Here is a 26,162-nt window from a genome sequence, read left to right as displayed (position 1 = left end):
GCCAGTTTTACATATAACTAGAAATTGTGGTTTAGTTGGTATTTTTGACTTCTTTTTACACTAGTCTCCCACGTGTGATGTGTGGGGGACTGATTCATATTTCATAGTTGATACATGTGGGAAAGTAGAATGAACTCCTCGCATGATATTGGTAATTCTTCAGTAACGTTTGGAATTCCCTTTATATTCCCATTGGAGCATCAAATGTGCATTTGTGCGCAAAATCGGATATTTGCATATGCTAAAGGGTACACACAACATATGGGCGCACCTTATAAGGTACCCCTCCTCTCCTCCCTGTTGATCAATAGAGCTGCATCAGAGCCTTTTCCATCTTCGGTTGGATAGTGCTTTTTATCGCCCTATCTCTTTATTCTTTGTGCATATGTACTTTTTTTCATGCTCAAGTAGGCAATTTCAGTCATATCAATCGGGTCCTTCTTGTTCTGTCTCTTATCTCCTTTTTTTTTTTTTTTTTTTTTTTTTTTCTTTTTTTTTTTTTTTTTTTTTTTGCAGTTGACTGTATTTTGGCCGCAGGCACCCTAGTAAAAAATATATTGGTTTTCGACATGCGAGGCAGGTGTTGCAGGCCGGCTCGATTGTCTTGGAGGACGATTCGGCCACGGTTATCGGATGAATGCATGAGGAGCTGAGGGGTGAGAGCACAAACCATCCCTTGGTTCGGGATATAGAGATGATGAGGAGGGATGGGGTGGCTATCCAGGCCAAATATGTATTTAGAGAAACCAATGGAGCGGCCGACTGGGTGGCTGCCTTTGCGGCTCATCATTCAGGGTACACCCTCGAGGCAGGGGAGGGGGAGCTATTATTGGCACTCCGAGAGTTAGTATTTTTTGACTTTATTGGATGTATTTGTACATGTATTGTATGAAAATCCATTTTCAGTATAAAAAAAATAAAAATAAAATATGTGGGTTCTTTGCAAGACTGTAGCAAATTATCGTATGATCTTTAGCTATTGAATCGGTAACATGTGTAAGTTTGAGGTGAAATTTAGCCTCATGATACTAAATATGGTGCTTGGTCACTTCATGTCCCACCTCAAGCCCCCAAAAGAAGTCTACTATTTGGAAGGTAGTGGAGAGTAGCGTCCTTGGAGATATAGACTCCATTCCAGCCCATATCCACTTTAGAGCAATTTGGATGGTATCGGAGAGGAAAGAGAGGACTTTATTAGAGATCATTTCACACCTCTGCATCAGGTGGCGTGTGGAATCGTTGCGTTGGGCTGCCAAGATCCAAGCATTCCAACACAATCTTGATAATAAATTCTTATCTTTAGGAGCCATGGGAACATGAGGTTACCAATCTATACCTCCTCCAGCGGTGAGTTCATTCTCCAACAAGGAACCCCCAAATTAGGGTGTTTTCAAGGTAAATTTCGAGGGCAACGCTCTGAATCCTGGGAACTTATGGTGGGGCAGCTTTATCATCAGATACCATGTTGGAAGGATTTTGGCTATTCGGGGAGGAAGTTTTTCTATTCTATAACTCGTTTGGTTCATGAAAAAAAAAAAAAAATTCTCATCAAAATATTTTTTTTAGAAACTTGATTCATGAGAATATGATGTCTGAAAAAATAATTTTAGCATATTTAGTTGATCATAAGAAAGTGGCCATTCCAAACTGATTTATGTTTGATTGAACATCTACTTTTTTTTGGAAACATTGGGTAAAATATCTATTATATCTTAATAAAGAAAAAAATTTATCTATGGGTTTTGATGACTTAAGAATAATTTTGGAAAAAAAAGCATCTCAATTTTCAATCGGTAGAAAAGTAGCTTTTCTATATTCTTTATAAATTTTTTTCTCATAAAATATGAAATCTTATTTTTATAAAAATGTTGCTTTTGAAAACTCCAACCTTTTTTTTTTTTTTTTTTTTTTTTTTTGCGAACCAGTGAGTTAGTCATGCCTCTATGGCAGAACTTTATAGAGCCATGAAGTAGAGAGATTGGCTGGATTAATAAAATGCCCCCAGTGATCTTAAAAATAAGTCCACCTCCTATCAATGCTAGGACATTTGGCAGCCATTTCAAGGCTTCACATATATTTATGGATAGGGGTGCAAATGGGCCGGCTAATTGGGCCGTTTGCGGACTTCTCTGGAGTTTTCTGACTGTGCCCGACGGATTTACACTCGATACAATTATGCTGTAAATCCATCAGATTTACAAAAAAAAAAAAAAAAAAAGGTACAAGAAACATTTTCTATATTTTTATATATATATTTTAAAATGACCCTTTTGTCACCGGAGACTGTGTTCCTAAAAATTCTTGCGGGTTCTAAAAATTAATGATTAGTCGTACCAAAAGAAAGGGGATAATTAGTTGAAGTACAGAACTTATGTATAATATTAGTAATGTTTAGGGCTCATTCGCAAGAAACCTGGCCCTTTTTTTCCTCTCTACGTGCAAGGACTAGTAAAGTAATTATGTATTAATAATCTTCATATGTAACAACCTAAAGAGCTAAATGTTTGTGATTAAGTTAGTCATGTCAATTCTCATCTTTATAATGGTGGACTGGTTCAAAGCTAATATAGGGAAACTAGACGACTTTCATGGCAGTGTGGATGACAAAAAGAGCTTATTGTGAAGTAGGTTTCGTCATCATGGATCATAGTTGTTCATTTTTTTTTTTTGTTTTTTTTGGTAAGTCGAATGCAGGTTTTTGACACTGCTATCTCGAGATAAACTGCATGATGCATGAAAAGGACTAGTATTTGCTATAAAGATTTTGTGGGCATCCCATATCATATCAGATGAGAACTCTAAAATTATGGTAAAGTGGTTATCAATTTTGACCTCCAGTGATGGTAATTCTCACCCTGGTACTTTTGGTGGAAGGTGGCCACCCTAAACTTTTTTTAAGATGACATATGTTTACAAGAAAGTCATCTCCCTAATGCATCCTTTCTCTCTCTCTCTCTATCTATCTCTTATCTCTTTTTCTCCCTCCGTGCATCATAGCTAGACTATGCTGGCAAGTAGGTCCAATGATCTCCAGATATATCGGGTCGAATTGGACACACATGGATCACATAGCTACCGGGCCAAGGGCCGTCTCAGGCCCATTATTGTGATGTCGATTCAAGCATGAATTTGAGATGCTAAGCAAAATTTTCTGCTTTATGTTCAACCAAGGTCCATCCTAAATCTAGTCCGGTCCGGTCTAGGTTCGGGTTAAATCTATCATGCTTTCACGAGTTATTATCTCTCTTTAAGAGTTGTCTTTTTTTCAAAATAAACATCTACTTCATGATGATCGGTTGGTTGCAAGAGTCCATTCCTTCTTCTCTGTGTTTTATTTAATTATTGGATTTAGAGAGGATTGTGAAAATGAAAGTTGATTGCTAAAGTTCAGCTATATGTACACACATGTTCACACACACACACACACACACACACACAGAGAGAGAGAGAGAGAGAGATCAACATCATGATGATATAAATGATAGACTGCTGCCGTTAGTTCAAGTGGAAGCTTGAACCTTATCTCGAGTGCACGGCAGGGAAGCGCCCTTTCTTGAATTTTCCCGGGCATGCGATAGTATTTGTCCCAAACGACCCATCTAAGGCTTTGAAAAGTCTTTCCTACCAATATTTTCGTAGCTGACGTCACCTTAGGTGATGAACCCTGAGACGTCACAACCCTTGCGTCATCACCATTAGTACGTGGAGTTGACCATTAAACGGGCACGTGCATGCGTGGTGGTGCGGTGATGACGACTGATGGCTGCAATGAATCCACCTTCTCCACTCATTAAATACTTTGGTGGGAGTACGTCACAACCCTTGCGTCATCACGGTTAGTACGTGTGAAGCTGACCATTAACCTGACACGTGATGGTGATGATGATCGGACGGCTGCAATGAATCCACTCATTAAATACTTTGTTGGGAGCCTGCCGGGATTAAAATGATGTTGTCTGTAGATGGCCCCACCACTTAGCAAGATTTTTTCCTTTTAAAGAAACCATACCCATTCGGGCCTACTATTTACCTTCCGTTACACAAGATCATCAGAACCATCTTATATTGCTGGAAGAGGTTATTTGGATAAATTTAGTTTATATTCTACACTCATTATCATGATTACTTTCATTTGATCTGTCTAATTATATTTACATTAGAGTTATATAAAATAAAAAATTATTTTTTAAAAAAATCGTATCAACCGAAAAAATAATCTCAGGCGCACTCCACCTTTTTCTTCAGTACGACCGCTTCCTCTTCAATATTACTGCATTTCTCTATTTTTTAAAAAGAATATTTTAAAAATTTTATAAAGAGGCCCCTCAATATGATCCATCCATTTATCCAAGCATTAAATCCCATTGTTGTTGTTTATGTAGGATTTTTATGACTAAAATACGCCGATCTTTTAGTGGTAGTGAGGGATAAACACCAACTTTTTTTTATTATTATTTTAATTTTTATTTTTTTTTACGGAAACGGATGTATCACACAGAACGAGTACGAATATAGCCAAAAAAAATCCGAAAAATAACAATTTCTGGAACATACCAAGCAGCTCCTTCTCTCCAATCTAAAGAGTGTTACTGAAGTCGTAGGCTACATATGAGGCCACCAAGCCGCTGCCCAATTGGCTTGCCAGTACACATGCTTTGCATGAAAAACCATCTCATCACAGATCATAGTCCGAATATTTTTAAACAGTAGGTGGCAGTCGTCTACACCACCTTCACTCTACTGAATTCAGTCAATAACCATCGCCGAATTTTCCTCCATCATAATAGCTTTAGCTAGCGCGCCGTGCGGAGAACCTGTTTTTTACGGCTGCACCATTAAAGGCTTCGATATCATTAAACTTTTAACTTAAAGATGGCATGGATCAACACGTGGTAGATAAGCATCATCTTATATGTTGATACAACGGTTTTGTCCAACTTAAACTTGCTTCCAAGCGGTATCTTTCAATAGCTTAGCGGTGAAGTACAAGTTTTAAGGGATAAGAATCACCAAAGCCCACCAATTGTCTATTTCTCGATTAATCATGCTTATTAGATATTTTTACTGTAGTTATTATTTTGGTTGAAAAATATCTCCCCACATTTTGTATGGAATTGCAATTATCTTCTTCATACTAATTGCTGCAATGTTAAACTTGCATTTGTCACATTGTTGCAATATGGTCCGCCCTCCTCCCAATTAGGATCAAAGCTCACCGGTGGTGCATGCATGGCAGATGACCTAAAAATAGTTCATCGAAAGTGCCTATTTGTCATCGTCGAAAAGAAGGTCCTCTCCATCCTCATCTGATCCCTCCTTTTGGCAATGCAGTCCCTCCACTCCACATCCGCTGACAATTAGACACTTTCGGCAAATTACGTCGATATTACCTGCCATCTAGGCACCACCAATGAGCTCTGATACCAATTGGGAGGAGAGTAGGCTACATTGCAATAATATGACACATGTAGTGGGGATTATTTTTTGTCTTTTCACCTATTATTTTTCATGAAAGAGAATCCATCTTTTCTTCTTCTTTTTTTCCGCTATACCACTTGCTCACACTATATGTGTATGCACGTACCCAACAAAATTAGAAAAGAGTACATAGTATATGGAAGCAGACACCCAGTCCCGATCCATCCAAATTACGTCTCTCGCATGATGTGCTACATGGGAGGCAACCCAATCTCCTGTGTTGTTTGCCTCCTTATAAACATAAGAAGCTCAGAAGGTGCCACACTCTCCTGCGAGTTTGCGTACATCTCGTAGGAGTGGGTACCGGTCGTCACTGGTATGCTGCCCACAGATCCACTCTATCATCGTAGCCAAATTACCCTCTAGGTGGATACTCACGGCACCGAGTACCCGTCTCATGTACCTAATCCCCTTCCAAGCCGCCTTCAGCTCGGCTCCACATCCTGCCTCATTGAAGATGCATCGTCTCCTAGTGGCGACAAGCTTGGCATTGCAATCTCTCGTCACAAACCTAATTTCTTTCTCTCTGTGTTGGAAAATACTGCCATCAAAGTTTATCTTGAGAGTGCCAGGGTGGGAGGCTCCCAAAAAAACAAAGATCATCCTTATCGCCAAAGTGAGAATTGACCACAAGCTTTGTTGCTGTTTCCCAACGCCAATCTCGTGATGCCTTCCTTGTTCCCTTGTTCGGTTGTCCAGCTCCAATTTGTCTTGGTAAAAGTATTTGGCCGGTGGCCATCACCCCACCTCCCCTCCAAGGATCACATGACTGAATGACTTTCGAGTGGGAATTGACCTCTTCTCATGACCCAAGCAAGTAAACGCAATACCATGGCTTGAAGGATTTCAATGTGGTTTGGCCAAGGAAACAAGTTATTATTGGTTGGACCAGATCTACCGTTGGCTCAATAGTAGAGTAGTTTCGAAATTCACTCGGCTATATATCCGCAGGACCTGCCCGTGATGTTGACTTATCTGACCGCAAAAGAATGCCTACGAGCACCGACAAGGAGCAAAATGGGGCATGTTTATGAGCTTCCGTTTATGGTTGGAGTGGTCCACCATTCAGCAGTAGACCTAGTCCAACTAACAATTTCCCCTTCCAAGCTCATCTGAACGGGTGACCGGTTGTTGCGGCCAATTGAAGCACTCTTTGAGGCGGGACCTATGAAGACCATGAAAGGGAAAGGGAAATGGAAACAAATTAAGGGTGATTGAAGCTGAAGCAGGCTTGTCAAACTTCTGGAACCAGTTTACAGTATGCCGCCGATGAGTGTCTTCTTGGTTTGCACCATTTTTTTTTTTTTTTTTTTTGAGAAGAAAACAAAAAAGAGGCCTTGGAGGTTGATTGTCCAAAGAGGTGCCTTTCTTCTCATATTATACTCAAGGACGAGTGAGGCGCACCAGGAGTTGCTGGATTTCATCTATGTTCACATTTCCATGTGGTTATAAATTGCACAGATTAGAGTTGCTGATAATTTGTAACGTAGAAATATAAATGAAGCAATGATATGTTTTTCTAAACCAATCAGAGAACTTTAATTTTTCTCGTATAAATTAAGACTCTTTTTGGATGCTCTAGCACCATATTCTGCAATAATTCATGTTTCAATCTTTATCCAGTACTCTTCTAATAAAATTGGGAGATTTTAACCTCCTTGCTATATACAAGTAAGGATACCAATATACAATGAAAGATATCGGATTAAATTAGATTTGGGTCTAACCAAGTAAAAACAGCAATATACAAAATCTTAACCTATACTCGGGTCAAGATTTCTTAATCCATACCCGTGACTCATTTCAGTGCAATACGCAATCTCTAATTGATCTAAGCTACTAATCAAATCCAACATATACCGTCAGTTAATTTCCAAAATGATTTAAACGACACCAATGTCATCATCCAATCTAATCCAAACTATTTCAAGTCAAACGGTATATATTGTAGGCACACACAAGAATAAAAGTCTTTTAACAAAATTCTTCAGAGAGGTAAACAGTACGTACGCATAAGAAACTTAGACTAGTTTCCATCCACTACTCCGTGTTTATTGGAGAATGCGGCTGATTGAATGACGATGCATATGACTAATCATATAAAAATAATTTTTATTTTTTGATTTATATGGACATATTTTTACTAGATTGATTTAATAAATTAATTTGATGGACCACCTACAGTGGGACCAGAGGAAAAGGAGAGAATAAAACAAGGCTCCATGGGACGTGTTCATATGACCAAAAGCCCAGGGCTGGACTTGTGGACTCTTCCCACTCCCCAATGGTCCCTCCCGCTTCTGCAATCTAAACACAGGGAAGTAAAGCGATGATAGAATTGAAACCAAGAGAGCGACACCTTCTCTCCCTTTTCTCTCTTTTTTTCTTCTCATCCCCTTCCTTATCTTTATATTTCCCACGCCCTCTCCTTGTGTTGTTGCGGCTAGCTCTCTACGTATAGGAGTGGACGCCAGCTGAGCTCCTCCTCAGCCGCAGCTCGATTTCTCCGGAGCAAGAGGATGGACGACATGGAGGCCGAGTACAACTTCTATTGGGAAACCAGGCGCTTCTTGGAGTCTGAGGAGCTCGACAGGTTGTTCCTCCCCCCCATACATAGTTCATGCCATGCATGCATCTTTCTATGTTTCCATCTCCCTTCCTCCCATGGTCTTCTCATGTTGGTAATGGTGGCCGGGGCTTGAAACCTCCACCACCTTTCTATCAGATAGTAGCCTTTCTCTCCTTATGTTACTGGATGTAGTCCTGCAAGAGCTTCTACATTTCGGTGATTTCTGATCGGATTCCGGTATTCCAGAAATTATCTTGGTTTATGGGAGATGATGAGTTGCCTTGTTTTGCTTTGTCTGCCTTTCTCCAGCAAGACTGGATAGGTTTCAGAGTAGGTCGGACTCCACCTGAAATGTTGAGGCAATGGATTCGGGTATCTGATGGCTTTTTTGAGTCAAAAGAATTGCATGCTTTCTCTTGCTCTTGTTTGTGGTTTTTTGCCATGTTTCAGATTCCCACTAGATGGAATCAGATTGACTCGATTTTGCGTTCTCCCCTCGCCTCTTTCCATCCGAATCTTTTCTATATGGAAGTGGATGTCTCTTTCTTTCTGCCAAATCTTTTTTCCTTGTTCTTTGACCGTTGTTCTCTCAAACTGAAGCAGCTGGGGATTGGATGAAGCTATCTCTGGATACTACGATTCGAGCTCCCCTGATGTTGCGTCATCGACGGCCGCGAAGAACCTCGTCATGGAGAGGAACCGGCGAAGGCAAATAAATGAAAGGCTTTATGCTCTTCGAAGTGTCGTCCCTAACATTACAAAGGTGAGATGCCGCAGCAAACATATGGATTCTTGTACAGAGAACGCTTTTATCGATTCGAATTCTCGATTGAAAGCAACGGTCCGATTGTGGTTTATTCGTTGCTTGCTAATTGGTGGCCTGCAGATGGACAAGGCATCGATCATCAAAGACGCAATCAGTTACATCCAGGAGCTTCAAGAGCAAGAAAGGAGGATACTAGCAGAGATATCTGAGCTCGAGTCAGGGAAACAGGGGAGACTACCAATTGGCGACACCAAGCGCGACGATGCACACTTCATGCAAAGGAATAAGAAGACGAGAACTTCACGAGGCTCTCCGAGCTTCCCATCGATCGAAGTCATCGAAGTAAGCTCTCTTTCCACTCCCACCTTACTTTTGACACCCTGTTTTTTTTTTTTTGGATTTGAGAGTGCCAATGGAGGCCAGGGATTGGAAGGAGAAACAGATCTTTGAATATATTATTAAAAGTTGATCTTTTTTTTGCCATTTTTGCTTGGGACGAGATGCAGCTTAGAGTTTGTGAAGTAGGCGATAGGACTTTGGTTGTTAGCATCGCTTGCAATAAGAAGAGGGACGCCATGGTCAAGGTGTGTGAGTTCTTTGAGTCTCTCAATCTCAACATCATCACCGCAAGCATCACCTCTGTCTCCGGGAACCTCTTGCACACTCTGTTTGTTGAGGTATCCTCCCTTCCTCCCTCCCTCCGTCTCTATGTCCATGTCTGCGTGCGTGTGTGTTGCATCACCTGCTGAGGTCATGGGGTTGACAAGGGACCAGCTGACTTTTATTTTATGCTGACCGAGGTGACACCTAAACTTGGCATGAGGAGTCACATCTAAATTTCAAGTACCAAGTAAAAGTAATAATAATAATAATAAAAGTTTATCTCCTCCACAAAGAGATTAGTTATTTTAATTAGCGGTTGCTACTTCTTTTAGCCCATGTTTTCAGTGTGAATTCCTGTTTGTAGGGGACATAGCAGCTGATTCAGCTGTTCTAAGCTACTCTTCATATGCTTTCCCTCTGTATTTTATTCACAATCCAGCACATCTGGAGCCAACTTATTTAAAAACACCACGGTAGATGATTTCTTTTTTTTTTTAATTAACTACTGTCATAAACTAGACTCTGATTTTGGAGATCTGGAGAAATCTCTGTTGACCTATTCAGAAGTCTTATGGAGACACCTCATGAAGCTAATAATTCTACTATCAGGTGTGCCTGTGACAACTTTCTGCAACTTTTATCTCTGAACTTTTTGTGGATAAAGAAACCGGATGGTTAAATAGAAAAAGAAAACAAAACTACCGTCATGCGCTAATTTGGGTTATTAAATTCTTTCCACCTTGTTCATCTTGTTTGTGAGGAAGCCAACAAGTTTGCTTCCATGTTCCAGTTTGGCTTATTTAATCGTTTCCACGTTGTTGTTGCTGTTCTGCTTGTTTTCACAAAGGTGTGCTTCCACGCCCAACATAATTCACACATAATTGAAAGAGACTTTGTCTGTCCGTGGCCAAAAGAAGACTTTGCCTGCCATGAGGAACTTGTCGGATTGGTTGGACGTTGTAGTGAAAAAAAGATGAAATCTGAGTTAATATGAGTAATCTATCATGTTCCGCCTTGGTAACAACATCATTATCAAGAAAGGACATATGCAGAGATCAAACATGGGAATGATATAATGCGAGAGATCGCCAAAAAGGAATTCATATAGAAATCTCATCTGATTAAAAATCCATTCTTATTTGAAAGCAAATGAGCACAATTAGAAGTACCAGTATCTATATGTTAATTGTTTTCATTGGGATGATAGTTATTTGTGATTTAGGAATTGAAAGTGAATTCTGACAATATTAATTGTTTTCCCAGCTGTGTTCTTTGAACCAAAATGACAATAATCCACAAGTAAATGAAACTACTTGCAAAGTTTTAGAAGCATATTCTTTGATTATTTAACTATTCATTAGTTGATCGATAATTCACAAGTACTGCAACTATTTTAAATCAATGGGTTTTAGCAGTTTGGTATTAGCTGTTGAATACTTTTCCTATCGCATCTCTCATGCTAGTTGTCTTTACATGACTTAGTATAAAATTGCAGGTTTTTATCTCAGCAATTTTTGAATATCTATTCTTATTTCTTTCGCGTTTCTGGTGAATTCACCATTTTCCTGATGTTCTCATGTAGTAAGGGAAGGCCTGACATTGGTTTCAAAGCGAAACTAGTTAAGTAACAATCCAAGTTGTCAAGCACAAGTTAAGCTAAATTTAGAAGTAAGAAAGTAGAAAATAAATTATAAAAACTAAAGGCTAAGGAAAATTAAGGAAATAAACCATCTCAGGATGATTATATCTTACTGTCCGCCGTTGCCCAGTACCAACTAATGATAGGGTCAACTTAATGTCCTCAAAATTAAGTTAAGAAATAAGCTCCTAAAGCTTTTACTAAGTGTTTTTGCCATTGTGAGATTTTAGAAGAGACTTTCTTTCGATGATGAACTAATTAGATTTGGAAGAGTTTAGATGGCAATTATGTTGTCATCGGACACCATCAAAGGTGATAGGTCGACCGTTAGATGCTTGGCCTCCGTCTTCAATTCGTCTCGGTGATCTTAAAATGGTGCTTTGGGATCTTCAGATGGTTGTTTGGATTGGTATTGGATATAATGGAGTCCATCTCGGATTTAGTTGCTTCAGGATCAAGCCATCTACAAGTTCTCTTTCGACGGTGACTTTGGTGCCGTTGGTTGTTGCACCACCGTCGAAATAGTATTAGTGGGATTTAGACCCTCTTGGTTTTAACAACGAACTTGGAACCATTGGCTGCTTTCATGCAGTGAATACTAGATCATCGGATGAGCAGTGACGGCGATCGTCTTACCATCGGTTTAGGGTTAGGTTTATTTGGCTTTACTGGTGCCATCAAACCCTTCATCTTGATTATTGAGAATTCTAAAACATAGAACTAGATGCAATTAAAGCCAGGATCGGTGAACCATAGGGTCTCTACCCTGTCATCATATTCAAAATCCCCTAACAAGTTATTCTTACATTCTACACTTTCTGTCACTATGGTCACACTTTATACTTCTTATTCCAGATGTTCAATAATATCATGACAAGGTCGTCCTCTGTTTCCTCTGAAGACTTGAGCAATTGATAGGGTGGCTTGACCCATGCCTATAAAAGATTGATTTGAGCAATGCTTCTTTTTGTTCCCTTCCCAAAAGCACTAGATAACATGCCAAGATCCTCTAACCTTCTTCTGCCCAATCTTTTATATTACTGATATATATTGAGCATGTTAAGTACATCCTTCCCATAAATTAGCTAACTTAAACAAATCCCTTGCGTTGCAGACTGATGACATGGATCGTGCCGAATTGAAGGGAAAGATCGAGAGCGCCATTGCCGAACTTGACGCCCACAGAAGCCCAGTGAGTTCAATGAGTTCCTAGTGGAGATGATCCACTGAAGCTACCCTTGCCTCCGTAATTCTCTTTGTTCTTCTTTCTCTACCGTTTAGATTTATGTAATGGGCGTTCAGTAAACTTCTGTTTTCCATACTATCTGTAAGTCTGTAACGGGCTCTAGAGAATACTTTACTGGTGTAGTAGTAACATTATTATCCTACAAGTACGCTATTCTCTCATGCCTCCACCTTACAATATATTGCAAGAAGAAAGAAAAAAAATGGCAGTGTACCATGAAGTCAAATAAAAAAGAATATATATTAGCAAGAAAAAAAAATATTTAATCAGCTGATGCCGTCTTCTCTGGTGTTTTCAGAACTTTTGCTGACAATGTGCACTACATGCTTAGATTTTCTTACCCAGACTCGTGCATTCTAGTTCTATAAAAAGGAAAAGAATAGGGATCAAGTAACAAAAGTTTCCTTTTTTGGCGACGATGGTCATTTCCTCCTTGCCCTACAACCTAGGAAATCTAGCCAAGAAACTAAAACTTGCAATTTGAAACAATCATTGTGAAGCAAACAAGAATCATATTGCACTGCTACATAACTCTGAAGAAACTGTTAGAACTAAAATAAGAAAAAAAATAAGGGGCCGGACATTACAATTGTTCATGGGCCGGGTCGTGTCAGACAAAATCAATACAATTCTCTTTGGTCTGTGCCCGGCCCGGCCCAGCTTTTTGACCTAGCCCGAACTTAGCTCTTACTCGAGCTTCAGGCTTACGGCCAGGCTCCAGGTTTCATGCTCATTTTTAATATTTTTCTAAAAATACTAAAAATTGCTCAAAAGTATTTTTTGAAAAAATATTAAATATGAATAATTAGATATTGCCAACAATATACAACACATCTATCATCTTACTCAGTGCACAAATCAAAAATAATTGTCAATTAAATGTACAAACACATCAAACATAAACAAATAATACAAGTAAAATAAGAAAAAAAAAATCAGAGCTTGTCACACACTCATCTCTCACTACGCCCTTTCTCCTCTCTTCTCTAGTTCTCCTCTTTTACCTTGAAACAGAGAGAGGAGCATCAGACTGTTTCTGCTCTTTTATCTTGAAACATAAGAGAGAAGAGCGGCAGATGCTTTTCCCTAAATAATTGAGGGGGTCCTGAATCAATACAAAACGCCCTAAGCCAGGCCTAACCGATCGGAACCTACCAGTTCTAGATAGTTGGGTCCACAATTACAGACCAGTTTGCAAAGGTTTGGACACAAGCTTGAGTTGTGTCGATACAGTTACCAATATCGACTGTGAACCTGATAGTTTGGTTCGGTACTGTATACCTTGCTGCCTAAAGCAGGGCGGACCTGCACTTCATCCCCAATTCATCAATGCACCCATCAACACAACTAATCTCACTCTACAAACATCCACGGAAATACTCAAGTATGAACTCATGTCAACCCAATCTTATTTAAATCAACAAAACTTCATGCATTGATTCTAACGTCCTGCACTGCTCAAATATGAGGTTGGAGACACGTTTTTTGTGATCGCGATCAGCATATCGGATCCATTTTCATTCCTGCAACCAAGGACCTTATTTTTCATCCTTTTCTTTTCATAAAACAGTATTTAAAAATTCTTATGTTACGTCATGTTGACCCACAATTCCTCTTGATTATCTTCTGAAGTGCTTTCTTAGCCTCCTCCAAAGTCTCCACTCCATGCTCCACTTCGAATGATAGCCTCTGAATGTTGAACTGCATAGACAAAGTTTCAGTTTTTTTTTGACCATTTAAAATACGACCAACTATAAATTTACCAAGACTTCTGCTTCCTTTGTTTTATCTCATCTTTTTGCAATGAATAGCCAAAAGCATAAAAGCATATATTAATTTAATTCCTAGACAAGCACGATAACAGGAAGATATGGTATCTTGAAAGCAGAAAGATTGAGATTAATCAGCAATACAGAAAAAAGACAATGCGAAAAGTAGGGTTTACAAAGACATGCCTTTTTAATAAGCAACTCCATACCCCACGAGTTAAAAAATGGATTCAAAACGCCCAAAATGGGACAGTATGATTGGTACCATACCGTTCCAATACAAAACCGGTACCATACAAGTGTCGAGATGCCAAAAAACTGTGTATCGGTACGTAACAGCTGCACTAATACTTACTAATAGCAGTATACTTGATCGTACCAATGCATGCCAAAATATTTCCATTATTTTTAAGCTGTCAGTTAAATTACGTACTCATCAGTACCAGTTTCACATCATTCTAATAAAAAATGGTACGGGATTTGTTACTAGTATTAAAGTCTTGAGTATAAGTATCTTATTGGGTGGAAGAAAAATATAAGAACGGGAGGAAACATGAACGTCTGCATATGCATGCGTTCAGGCGAACTTATTATGAATAATAGCATGCTTTTTAAATTTTAGTAATACGAATATTTTAGTAGTAGCTCTTAGGGGTGCAAATGAGCCAAGCAGCTCGCAAGCTGCTCGAGATCGACTCGAATCCAAGCTTGACTTGACTTAAGTGTTACGAGCTCAAGTTCTTCGAATAGTTTTTCGAGTCAAGTTCGAGTAATAGAATACTCGACTCGAAAATTCATGAGCCTAGTCAAGTTTATATATATATATATATATATATATATATATATAAAATAATATTATATTTTATTATATATATTATTAATTCAATATTTTAAAATATAATATTGTGTTATATTTTGTTTTAACTACATTTTTTAATTATGACCATGGCTCAAATTCGAGCTCGAACTCAAGCTCGAGCATGGCTCAGTTGATATTCGAGTCAAGCTGAGCCGATCTCAAGTATTACTTTTTTTTTTATTGGGTCGAGTTTGAGCTTAGCTATTAAAACTCGATCAATCTAGAGTCGAATTTCGAACTCAAATATTTTGAATCGAGTCGAGCTCAAGCCTCTAGCTACTCGACTCGGCTTGGTTCGATTACACCCCTAGTAGCTCTAGACACTCGAATTCAGAAGTATATTGATCTAAAGTGGCTAGCCAACAAGTCACAATCTTACAAGAATGTTTTTTAAGTCATATGCATCACATATCTAATATGTCAAGGACCTCTAAAATGATGGGAATATATTCATCCTTGAAGTTGACAACTTGATTTTACTGACTTGCGAGTGGACATATTAGTCTTTGGAGATCTGCAAGATAACCCCGTACAAGCAGCATATTCAGTTAAAAATGCCTATAAAAAAATTATCTATGCCTGACTTCCATAACATATAAGCATGACACGAATAGTGTCCCAATGTATGTTTCCCGCTGGAATGATATACAGAAGAATATGGTACAAAAGGATAAGAGAGTTTTTAGAGTTGGTGAGATACTAGTCTCCACAGAGAAACAAACAACAAATAGATTCCACATGCTGGACTAAGAACAACTTTTGGTGTACAGTTCCTAAGGCAACCAATTCCCATCAATTTGGGTCGCCACTAGGATTCCAATACATTGCATGAATAGTTCGTCATGAGCTTTGATAGCATTCAGTCACCTAATCCCCACTTTTGGATAACCCTAGTTCAGCAGTGAATGACATGGCAAGTGTTCGCAACTGTTGACTTTTGTAGGCAGCTGGTATGAACCAAAGTTTTTCAATGGTGGTACCCCTAATGAGCAGAATTTCCTCTAAAGATCATTTCTTGAGCCCAAAATCAGATTTCCATCTAATTATGCTTAAAATCTAATCACTAAACCACATATACTCTTATTTTTTATTTGTCATATGGTTTCTCATTTATCACATGGATCTGATCCGTCGCTGAGGATCGTGATGTCTAAATGTCAACAGTAATTGACAAAACATAACATCCATCTGCTATGAAATAAGTTCTGATAGCAATCTGAATGATTGACAATTTTTGTCACCATCTTGAGTTCAGTTCAATAGAAGAATCCTAACCATCACCATAACAGATTACAAAACAAATGCAGCAACAACTAGCTAAACGTTTGATGTTTGCATCTCGTACCTGCGCACCTTGGCGAACACGTATATCAGTCCCTTTGCTGTCTATGGATATAAGAGCTGCATCATCTATCTCTACTTCCGTAGATAAAAGTTCCTTAAGTGGTTTTGAGAACATTGCATTCAGCTCCTATCCACAACATAAATATCAGGTTGCACATTAATTAGATATTAGGAGGTTTTTGATTATTTCAAGATCCAAACCAGATAAACAGACAGAGTGACAGTAATAACTCAAATTCTTTGATGCAGCAAAAGCAGCACTCACAAGAATACCTTTAGATTTTGTTCTCCACCATCAACAGCAATTTTGTCGGGTTGAATGGCCTCATATTCCTTGACATCTACCCATTGAACAGTACCAAAGCCTCCGATGAAATATATATCACTGGTAATAATTATATGCAGGATCAAGACCATGTATACGATCATGTTTGTAGCAGACAAGTGTAACAAGAAAAGAATAATCATAATTTGCAACAAATAAAGTAGTATAGGACATACAAAAAAAAAAGGCAAAGGCATTAGAATCATGCAACGGTCTCAAGTTTGAATTCATTTGGGTAGTAGTCCCCTGAAGAACTTACACTCCAGAGTTGAAGTGGAGGTTATATTTGTATCATAATACATAGAATATCATGTTGGGCAGTGGGCACATGTATCTCCACAAGTTTGTAACAGTCATAAAAGGATTATTGAAATCTGATAGTTCAGCATTGAAATGCTAAAATAATACAATCTAATAGTTGACATTTTCCAATAGAATCTGCAGCAGCACTGTCAAGATAGGCATGTAATTAATTAGAGAGAGCATTAATCAATGGGTACCCTCAATGTAAAGGAACTAAACTGGATCAACTGCATCCATGGTAAGCCTTCTGCAATCGAAAAGCAAATGATCAATTTAATACCTATGATTATTTAGTGAACTCTATCCAACTAACTTGTAGCTATGAAAGCTATCATATGTCACTCCCTCCTTAGAAATCAGATAATTGCATTTGAGAGAAATATTGCTTGCCTTGCCAAAATTATCAATCAACTTGTTTATGTCACCAAGAATCTTTGGGAGAACAGAATGGAAAACCCGCCGGGGAAGATCCTCCTTACCCTGCATCTATTTCTGTTATTCTTTTCTTCATCATGTTCGTCCAAGGTAAGTGGTCCTATCTTCATTCATCATTTTATGTTCCAAATTTCCAGCCTCAGTCATATTTACCCCTCTTCCTGTTGTACTAGGAGTGAAGCTATTCACATTTTCACCAAACTTAAAGCTGGCTCCTCAATCTCAGCCAAATTAATACGGTGAAACATCCTGCAACATGCAGGCTTATTGAAACATAAACTTTCCTGTCACCAAGCACTGGACCTCTCACTCCAAGCTATTATTTCTTTTTTGTTTAGTGATTCGAAGTTGTATATTTTGCAGCCTCTCCACTGCCCCTTCATCTTTAATCAGAAGCACATCATCTTCTCTTAAGGCAGCTTGTGTAGTTCTCAACATATTTTCTTCACAAAGATCCTCATTTTACATTCTTATTACACTGTTCTAATTGAAGTTATATACACACATACATGTATTTACGTAGATATTTTCTTCCATCTCCACCATTACTCCCTTCACCAGTAAAATAGGCAGCATATATAGTCGGAGCACCAGTTGTCAATGGAGGAGCGATGAAGCTATGGAAGCTGCAACAGTGGAAGGTGAACAGAAGCAAAGGAAATACTCTGATGGTAGTTGTGTGTCACCGAAGGTTGAGATGGAAGGTTTGGAGTCCAGTTAAAGCATAGTACCAAAAGTATATTAGATTTCTCCCTCTTTCAATTTCTTATTAAGCTGATAACTTCACCAACAATCACAACCAAAATCCGCTGTACCGGTACCGGTCGGCATACCGGTCCGAACAGAGCCCGGACCGGTCCGTACCGGTCACATACCAGTCCGAACCGGTCCCGTACCGGTTCTCCAACAATAAACCATCGATACCGGATTCCACGCTGATCTGGTACCGGTCCCAGGCCGAACCGGTACGTACCGGCCGGTACGGACCAGTACGGCAGACCATGATCACAACTACTATTTTGTACAGGTGAAGATGTCATGTTACTTATGCAGCAGTTGCATCTGGCAATCAAAATGGTTGATAAACACGGGAGAGGGTTTTTTTATGGTCTCAGATCAAGAACTCCTATGGATATTTAATATCTAAAGATTCTTCCTGTACATACAATCAAGGACTACAAGATCTCTTTGTTTTCTCTGAAACAAGAAGTAATCTTAAAAGGACAAACTTCATGAAACTATTATGGTTCATTTGAGATGAGTTTTACCATATGCTATGATACTGAATATCCTCTGCAGTTTGCAGATTTAGCATCTAAGGTTCATGCTTTTTTTTTAAATATTGGTCCTAGACAGCTCTTTAAATACCCTCAACTGAAATACAGTCCAAATCTGTATTATTATTATTAACAGCAACTTAGTCATTATCCCTAAGAAAAGAAAACAGCATTAGTTTACAAATCCACATCTGAGCTATTTCATTATTTCTTAACAATATAAGTAGCATGAGGGAGCATAATTCTACTTAAACTCAAGATAATTCTAATTGTAATCTAACCACATTCACTCAAATAACTTAGGTTTTTTCTTTTTGGGGGGGAGGGGGGGTTTATGAGTATCTGAAATTGCATGTATGCTATTGCAAATTTACTATTTGCGTGTATATCATTGTAAATTATTTCTTTTTGCATGGCTTTCCTTATTAAAGGTATACATGCAAAAAAATAATTTATAAGGGTACACACAGATGGTAAATTTGCAAGGGTACATACAATTTTAGATATTTATAAAAGTATATATGCAAAAAGAAACAATTATAAGGGCATACATGTAAATAGAAAATTGCAAAGGTATACATGCAATTTCAGATATTTATGAGGGTATACACACAAAAAGAAAATCTTTTTTAAAATGGTACAAACCTTTGTGGTGTTTTGAACTCAGTTTGCTCCCTTAGTGGGCCAAGCTATCAAACCACTAGAACAAGAGGGGCTCGACTAATGAATTAGAAGCACTTAAACACCAAGAAAGAAAAAGTATTATGCTTATATTATTCTACTAACCCAGAAGATTTATTTTGCAAACTCTTAAGAGAATCCCTTTACCCTTAGATTTATTATAGCATATTTTCTACTTGTGATAGAAAAATACAAAATTTCAACATATGCCTAAGCCCAATATTTTTCCCCTATTTCAATATGTTTGATAGGACCCTGCTCTTATATGAACTATGGTGCACATGAGGATGCAAGATCCACTATCAGCTTTTTATCCTCTTGCCACCAATGCATGCCTAAGCAAACAGAAGTCATCCATATGTTTGCTTTCCCCACATCATCATTGCTGTCTGTTAAAAAGAACTTTTGTCCTTATATATCTTGTTAGATTGTTGTCATGATGCAAGAGTAAACACCAGCACGAAAAGTTCAGGAGCAAACCTTATGTTCTGCATCCTATAATAGTAAAAGTTTCCCCATTGCTGGGATGCCCATTGTTGGTGTTTGGCAATATATTGCTTGCGAGCCCACTCCTGAAGTAGGCAGAAAATGTCATTTTAAGAAACATTCATGCATCGTGCATCTAAAAAGATCTAAAAGAATTATTCGGTAGCATGCCTTTCATTAAAATTGAAGTTCAGATTTGGACATGCAACATATCATTAAAAAAGTATTTACAACCACGAAGCAGTTGAGCACTAAACTGAAAGTTCCAGATAGTTCCAAGCGTTATAAAATGTTGCTCTCCAGAAAGAGCACACCATAGATCATGCAAGCCCACTAAAGAGACAAACTCTTCCATACGACTCAGACGAAAAACAATCTCACAGGTTCTGAGAGTTCCAAGGAGTGTGTGAGGCAGTCATATGATCTCAAATAATAATATGCTATCAAGCAAGTTGTACTGGTCAAAATTTGGGCCACTTCGCAAGCCCATATAAGTATAAATTTAGCATTCCATCTAACTGAACCACATTTCTTTGGAAACAGAACCACATATAATGCGAGACTTTGCAAGCACCTGTACTAGAGTCTGGTACTAAAGGGTGTCGGAGCATTGTTTCATACATGTGCTACATGCATTTACTTTCACATGTATTATTAATTCTTGTCTAATAGCACTCAAGTGACAGAAAAAAAAAATGCTATATAAAGCTGTAAGCAACTTTACCATTATAGTATGCACTACTGTTCTTCAAGAATTATTGCAAGACAATGATGATTTTCCTACTACTAACACTTTCGAGAATCTTATAAGCATCAGGAAGTCCTTTATGATCATACATCAGGCCAGTAGATTTACTATATTGTAAATATTCTTATTATTAGCTAATAAGAGGAGAATAGAGGTTTAACTTTGTTGCCACTGCTATTTTCTAAAATAATTGAGTATGTCATGACTAAGATATTTCAGTTCCAAGCAAGAGACTACATTCACTTTTAAAGATTTGCCTCATTCCAAGGTAATACTGGTCTGTTGAAACAATTTGTGAAGTGATTAATATCAGGTTGAGAATTGTGAATCTGATAAATCCTTGTGTATAGACTTTATGATTTGTGTTTTAATATATATATATATATATATATATATATATATATATATATATATATATATATATATATATATATATATATATATATAAAGCTTGGTTTTTGTTATTTTTTGTTGCATACTACTTTAACATCTCTATGATATTCTTGAATAACTAAGGTGGCCAAAACTTAAAGTGGTATTACTAAAGCAAAAGCATGAGCACAGATGGTGCAGCAACCAGAAAATGACAGGCTTAAAGAATGCAGAGATGGAGAGAGAGTTTTAACTTTTCTAGAACACATGCTTGTCAAGTGATTGGAAAATCTACATACATGAATTACCAGATAAAGAAAATCAATTAACTATAAACATAATCAGATATAGGATAATACTAAGACAAATTGTATGGTACCAAAGTCTTCTAGTAGAAAATTGTGAAGCTTGTTAACTTTAATGGCATGAGATCAAGTCAAACAACTTGAAGATTGCCAGATTTGGGTTACAAATCTTTGGAAAAAATTCTTATTTATTTATTCAAGTTTGTTGTTCTCCAATAAGAAGAAAAAAACCCTCTATCTTATTGGAGCACTTCTTTATTCTTTTATTTTAAATGCTACCATTGCAGTAGAATCTAATTAAAGTAGTATGCTAAGGATGATGAAGATGCCTTGATATGAATAGCTTTATCTAAGATACGCGTCTCGGTACCGGGCCCTACACTGGCGCCATGCCATCACTGTGTCGGTACAATATGTTATGAAGTTGATTCGGCGTACCGAGTATTCATACACCCCTCCCCCCATACTATATAATGGTATTAAACTAATATGGTACGGTACACTCCGTACAGCTCGGTTTGGTATAGTATAGTGCACCGTGGCTTTATCCTTCTCTCAAAAGCCTCCCTACTCAACATTGCACTCTCATCATAATCTCCTAGTCTAGTTGTCCTCATTATCCTCTTTCATGAAATATAGATCAGTTTTATGCATCCTTGCAAGCAACAGTAGTAACTAGCTTGCAGTCCTTGGAATAGCCGATCGATGAAGTCTAATAAAAGAACACCTAATACCTTGCCCTTATGTTCACACACACACACACAGAGAGAGATAGAGAGAGAAGAGCACGAGCTCTAAGAGATAGTACAAGATGATGAAAACCACTGACCACTTAGACTTGATATGGGTTTCTTCCGTTGGGTGTCTAAACATGTCAACTTTATATTATCTTGACTAGCATATCAGGCAGTTAGATCTGGTTGAAATACTTAGAAATAACTAAGATAAACTTCCTTTCTTTGGGTGTGTGCGTCTATGTGTGCATGACCGGCCATAAGCATAAAACTGATACAGCTAAAATATTCTTTTACCAACTAGTATGGTAAAAACCAAAATGAAATGAGTTATATAGTTTGTTATGAACCTGCTGGTCAGCTGGAAGAGGGATAACATCACCAAATATTGTCACACGTGCATTTGATAAACCGCTCCATCCAGGTATCTGAAAACAAAAGAAAGCTAAAGACCAAGTGATAACAGGAAAAGGGGTCCTCCAAAGATTATTCTAAGCATAAGAGTCACAACCTGTACAACAAGTGTGCATCTTGGATCTGCCAACAGATTCCGCGTGTGTATGGCCAATGGTGACAGTGAAAAGATTGGATCTGTATAGAATTGTAAAAGATAGCATATGAGATTTTGGAAATAGATATTACACGTATGCAATAAGATTCAAAGCTAACTTACGGCCCATTGAATCTGTTGCAAAGTCAACTAGAGAACCAAATGGATATCCTGCACGATGATGATGCATCCGAGACATTACAGTGCACAAATGAGCAAATCTAGCCTGTTTTGTAAAAAGAAACAGTAAAAGTAACATAGTCAACTAAAAAGGAACTAAAAGGCATTGAAAAGCACTCAATAATTAAAATCAAAGCACTGAATTAACTAATAGAAAAAGAGAAAGAAGATTATACCTGCTCCATCAGATTACGAACGGCCAAGGCTGGCGGAGGTAAATCATGAGCAGAGGTTGCACTTTGCACACCACCAGAAATAGGTGTTCTAAAAAGCCCAGCTCTAGATCCACTGGTTCCACTTCCACCAGCAGCAGGCGATGCCATCTCTGATTTGTCAGTGATGCCAGCTTCATCGCTATGATTGTAACTCAGATTATTCTTTAATAATACAAGAAAAAACATCAGGATAATCACCTATCAATCATTTCTCATTTCTAGTTGCTAAATAAATGATCTAGAAATCAAAGGTTGTAATATAGATCAGAAAATGTATAAAAACCTTCATCTGATTTGAGGAAAAAATGTTTCCTGATTTATTATAAGTCGCAATGTTTACTTGCTTTAACTTCTCCTTCACCTCAATGAGCTTTGAAATACACAAGAGGCCAATTCAACATTGTTCCAACAATAGACAACCTATCTATACAAGACATGAGCTCACAAAAAAATAATATAAAACAAGTAGAAAACAATAGTAAGAAAATATCTTATATTGCTCAATAGAAGAAACTACAGTTTAAGAAGTTAAGCCCTTGCCTCAATTGTCAGCTAAGCATCATGTGGTCTTTTGTCTCATACAGTATCATAAGATTATAAAGTACAACACAGTTTACACGGCTAGAAATGGGTGTTTTGAAGACCAATGCACTATATCCAGTTGCTTCACTTACTTATGTAGCAAGATTTATTTTTAATGTGGTCAGAAGAATATAGGGATAAAGGGTCAGATGGACTTTCTTTGTGGATGGGTGGGTTGGGAGGGGTGGGAAGTGGTTGCGAAGAGAGAAGGATAACCTTAAAATCAGACGAGTTAAAACCATAAGAATCAACAGCTCCAATTACAGCAAGTTGATGAGGCAACTAATTACAGACCTATTTGATCTGGAGGTTTTTGTCAGACTCAAACAGATCAAAGAACGGAACTAGGGGTAGAAAGGCGCTAGGAATAATATTGCTTTCTTTCAAAAGTCATACAAGGTTGCGGAGCAGGACACACAGCTACCTTCTAAAAATTGTGGAGGCAAAGTAGAGATTGATAGGTTATCCACCCTTATATTCCCAAAAGAATAACAGGGTAGAGAAGATAGAATGTTTTAAATCTATTAGTCATTGAAATGAGGTTAATCCAGAAAATTACTAATATTTTTAGGGCTCAGATAAGTGATCAGGGAACACATTGATCAGTCTCTTAATGTCATTCATCAAAGGGGGAATATAAAAGAGTGATATCTTGAAGGCCTTGACAGGTTGCCCATTCGACCAAGGTGTACACTCTTCAATAAAGAACACAGCAGTGCAACTTGTAGAAGAACTCTAAGCCATGTGACTCCCTTTTCAACTTTGCCTCTTGTCTTTTCCCTTTTTCCTTTTGTTGGTCAAGGGGCTAAACAGAATGCTTTGAAGGCACAATAAACGAGGATCTCAGAAAGCCTAGATTAGCTAGAAAATTAAGGGTATTATCGATTAGAAACTTGCAAACAATGTTCCTTTTTTCTTCATTTTCTTTTTCTTGGGGACTGAACTTGGTTCAAGCGGTGATGTTGGGATTTTTTACTTTTACTATTTCTAAGATAACTCAAGAAAGGAAAATCTGCAACAAGCTTGACCTATAGGACAGTTACTTATAAAGCACTTGCTATAAACCCTGCTTCGACGTTCTTGAGTCTTTATTCATTTATAAATTCCAAATTTTATGACCCAGTTGCAAGTTGAACATTATTTTTCTCAAAGACAACAACTTAAAGAATTTAAACTATAATTTGAGGTAAAACTAGGGTGTCTAGCAATCCACCAAAAACCATTCTTAGACCAGACCTTGCAAATCAAGATTCCATTCTTACCTCAGCAGTCAAACTGTAGAAACAAGAAACCATCTCATATAACAAAAGATCAAATCTTAAGACTGAGCATTATTTTTCCCAAAGACATCTTTGTCAAGAGTTCAAGCTATAATTTGAGTTAAAACTAGGGCATGTAGCAATCCACCAAAAACCGTTCTTAGATCAGACCACCAATGTAACTGTTATAATCGAGATACCGTTTTTACTTCAGCAATCAAACTATAGAAACAAGAAACCATCTCATATAACAAAAGATCAAATCTTTAAGTATAAGGCAAGAAGAATACCTCAACCTAAGCAAACCCTAGTTGGTCATGAAGCTAGACCTGTTCCTGAGCGCCCCAACCTCTCCATTTTCTTTTTCTTGAGGAGGATTATAAAAAAAGAGGGAATATTGGGATTTTTTTCTATCAACTGGTTTATCTTTATCTAGAGATGAACTTTATGGGCAAATCCACACAAGAAGGAAGGAAATAGTTAGTTACTTGCATATCACTCGCTATAAAGCCTACTTCCAGGCTTCAATCATTTATAAATTTCGATTTCCTATGAACCCAAATGCAGATTGTGCACAGTCAATTACTCCAACAATTCAAACAATAAATTTGCGGTAAAAGTAGGGCATCTAAAGATGCACCAAAGCCCTTTCTTGGACCATCAAACCATCAGTTTTACTCTCGCCATCAAGATTCAGTTCTTACCTCAACAATCAAACTAGAGGATCAAGAAATCATCTCATATAACAAAAAGATCAAATCTCGAAGGATGAGGCGCGAAGGATACCCTTTCCGGAGACAAACCCTCGTCGGCAATGAAGCCAGACCCGTTGCCGGAGACGTCATTAGCGAGAGCTCTGAACCTGCCCCAACTCCTCCGAGCGCTCGATTCCGACGATGACGACAGCCTCAGGAAATCAAAATTCTCGCGGGCTTTCAAGAACCCACCAAGTCGAAAGGAAGGAACTTTGAGCAGGGGAGGGATCGGAGGTTGGTGAGAAGGAGAGATTTCGGCGAGCCTTGGAGGAACGATCGAACTCGAGAGAGCTTCCATGGATTCGAACCAAGAGAAGCAAGAATTCTACAAGGTATTATGGCCACCAAGAGGAGGCGCTGCGGGGCTTTGGGGAGGGAGAGAGAATAAAAGAGGGGGAAAAGGGAATAGAAACGGGAGTAGCGAATAGGAGGGCTTGGGACCCAGAACGGCGTATGGTGAGGTCATGGGAGGGTTTTATAGGAGGTCCGGGGGAAAAGTACCAGGTTTTAAGAAAGAACTCAGATCAGATGTCTCCCATCCTACAGGAAACAGCATTATTTACCAATAGCTCTAATTTTTTTCTTTAAAACAATAGCTCGATTTGCAGAGACCTCAATATGCCTGACATTTTTTTATCCACTCATAGCGGCCGCCCTTTGCTGAAGCTTTTTTCCTTTCATA

At 38.2% G+C, this 26,162-nt stretch overlaps 2 protein-coding genes across 6 annotated transcripts; one reads left to right on the top strand and one right to left on the bottom strand.

Moving 5' to 3' along the window:
• The first annotated feature begins 7,795 nt into the window (after nucleotides 1-7,795).
• Nucleotides 7,796-12,462, top strand: LOC103714114 (transcription factor bHLH35-like). Of its 2 annotated transcripts, XM_008801261.6 has the most exons (5): nucleotides 7,804-8,071; nucleotides 8,651-8,810; nucleotides 8,934-9,155; nucleotides 9,320-9,490; nucleotides 12,170-12,462. In XM_008801261.6, exons 1-5 carry the CDS (start codon nucleotides 7,998-8,000, stop codon nucleotides 12,266-12,268), a joined length of 726 nt encoding a protein of 241 aa, XP_008799483.2. In that variant the 5' UTR covers nucleotides 7,804-7,997; the 3' UTR covers nucleotides 12,269-12,462. The 2 variants fall into 2 exon arrangements, with proteins under 2 accessions (XP_017699987.1, XP_008799483.2); XM_017844498.5 differs by lacking the exon at nucleotides 9,320-9,490 and having other exon boundaries at nucleotides 7,796-8,071.
• Nucleotides 12,463-13,680: 1,218 nt separating this feature from the next.
• Nucleotides 13,681-25,942, bottom strand: LOC103714113 (uncharacterized). 4 transcript variants are annotated; one of them, XM_008801259.6, is made up of 10 exons: nucleotides 25,512-25,942; nucleotides 22,846-23,046; nucleotides 22,613-22,715; nucleotides 22,451-22,530; nucleotides 22,290-22,367; nucleotides 19,775-19,866; nucleotides 16,547-16,658; nucleotides 16,283-16,400; nucleotides 13,909-14,002; nucleotides 13,681-13,824 (listed from the first exon to the last, which is right to left on the bottom strand). In XM_008801259.6, exons 1-9 carry the CDS (start codon nucleotides 25,776-25,778, stop codon nucleotides 13,941-13,943), a joined length of 1,113 nt encoding a protein of 370 aa, XP_008799481.3. In that variant the 5' UTR covers nucleotides 25,779-25,942; the 3' UTR covers nucleotides 13,681-13,824; nucleotides 13,909-13,940. The 4 variants fall into 4 exon arrangements, with proteins under 4 accessions (XP_008799481.3, XP_038985763.3, XP_008799480.3 ...); XM_039129835.3 differs by having other exon boundaries at nucleotides 16,275-16,400; nucleotides 25,512-25,940; XM_008801258.5 differs by having other exon boundaries at nucleotides 13,681-14,002.
• Nucleotides 25,943-26,162: the final 220 nt, after the last annotated feature.

Source organism: Phoenix dactylifera, chromosome 12, assembly GCF_051530095.1.
Source record: "Phoenix dactylifera cultivar Ajwa chromosome 12, Ajwa_hap1_PhDact_Kaust_v1.1, whole genome shotgun sequence".
NCBI lineage: Eukaryota > Viridiplantae > Streptophyta > Magnoliopsida > Arecales > Arecaceae > Phoenix > Phoenix dactylifera.
This window is presented reverse-complemented; position numbering and strand designations above follow the sequence as displayed.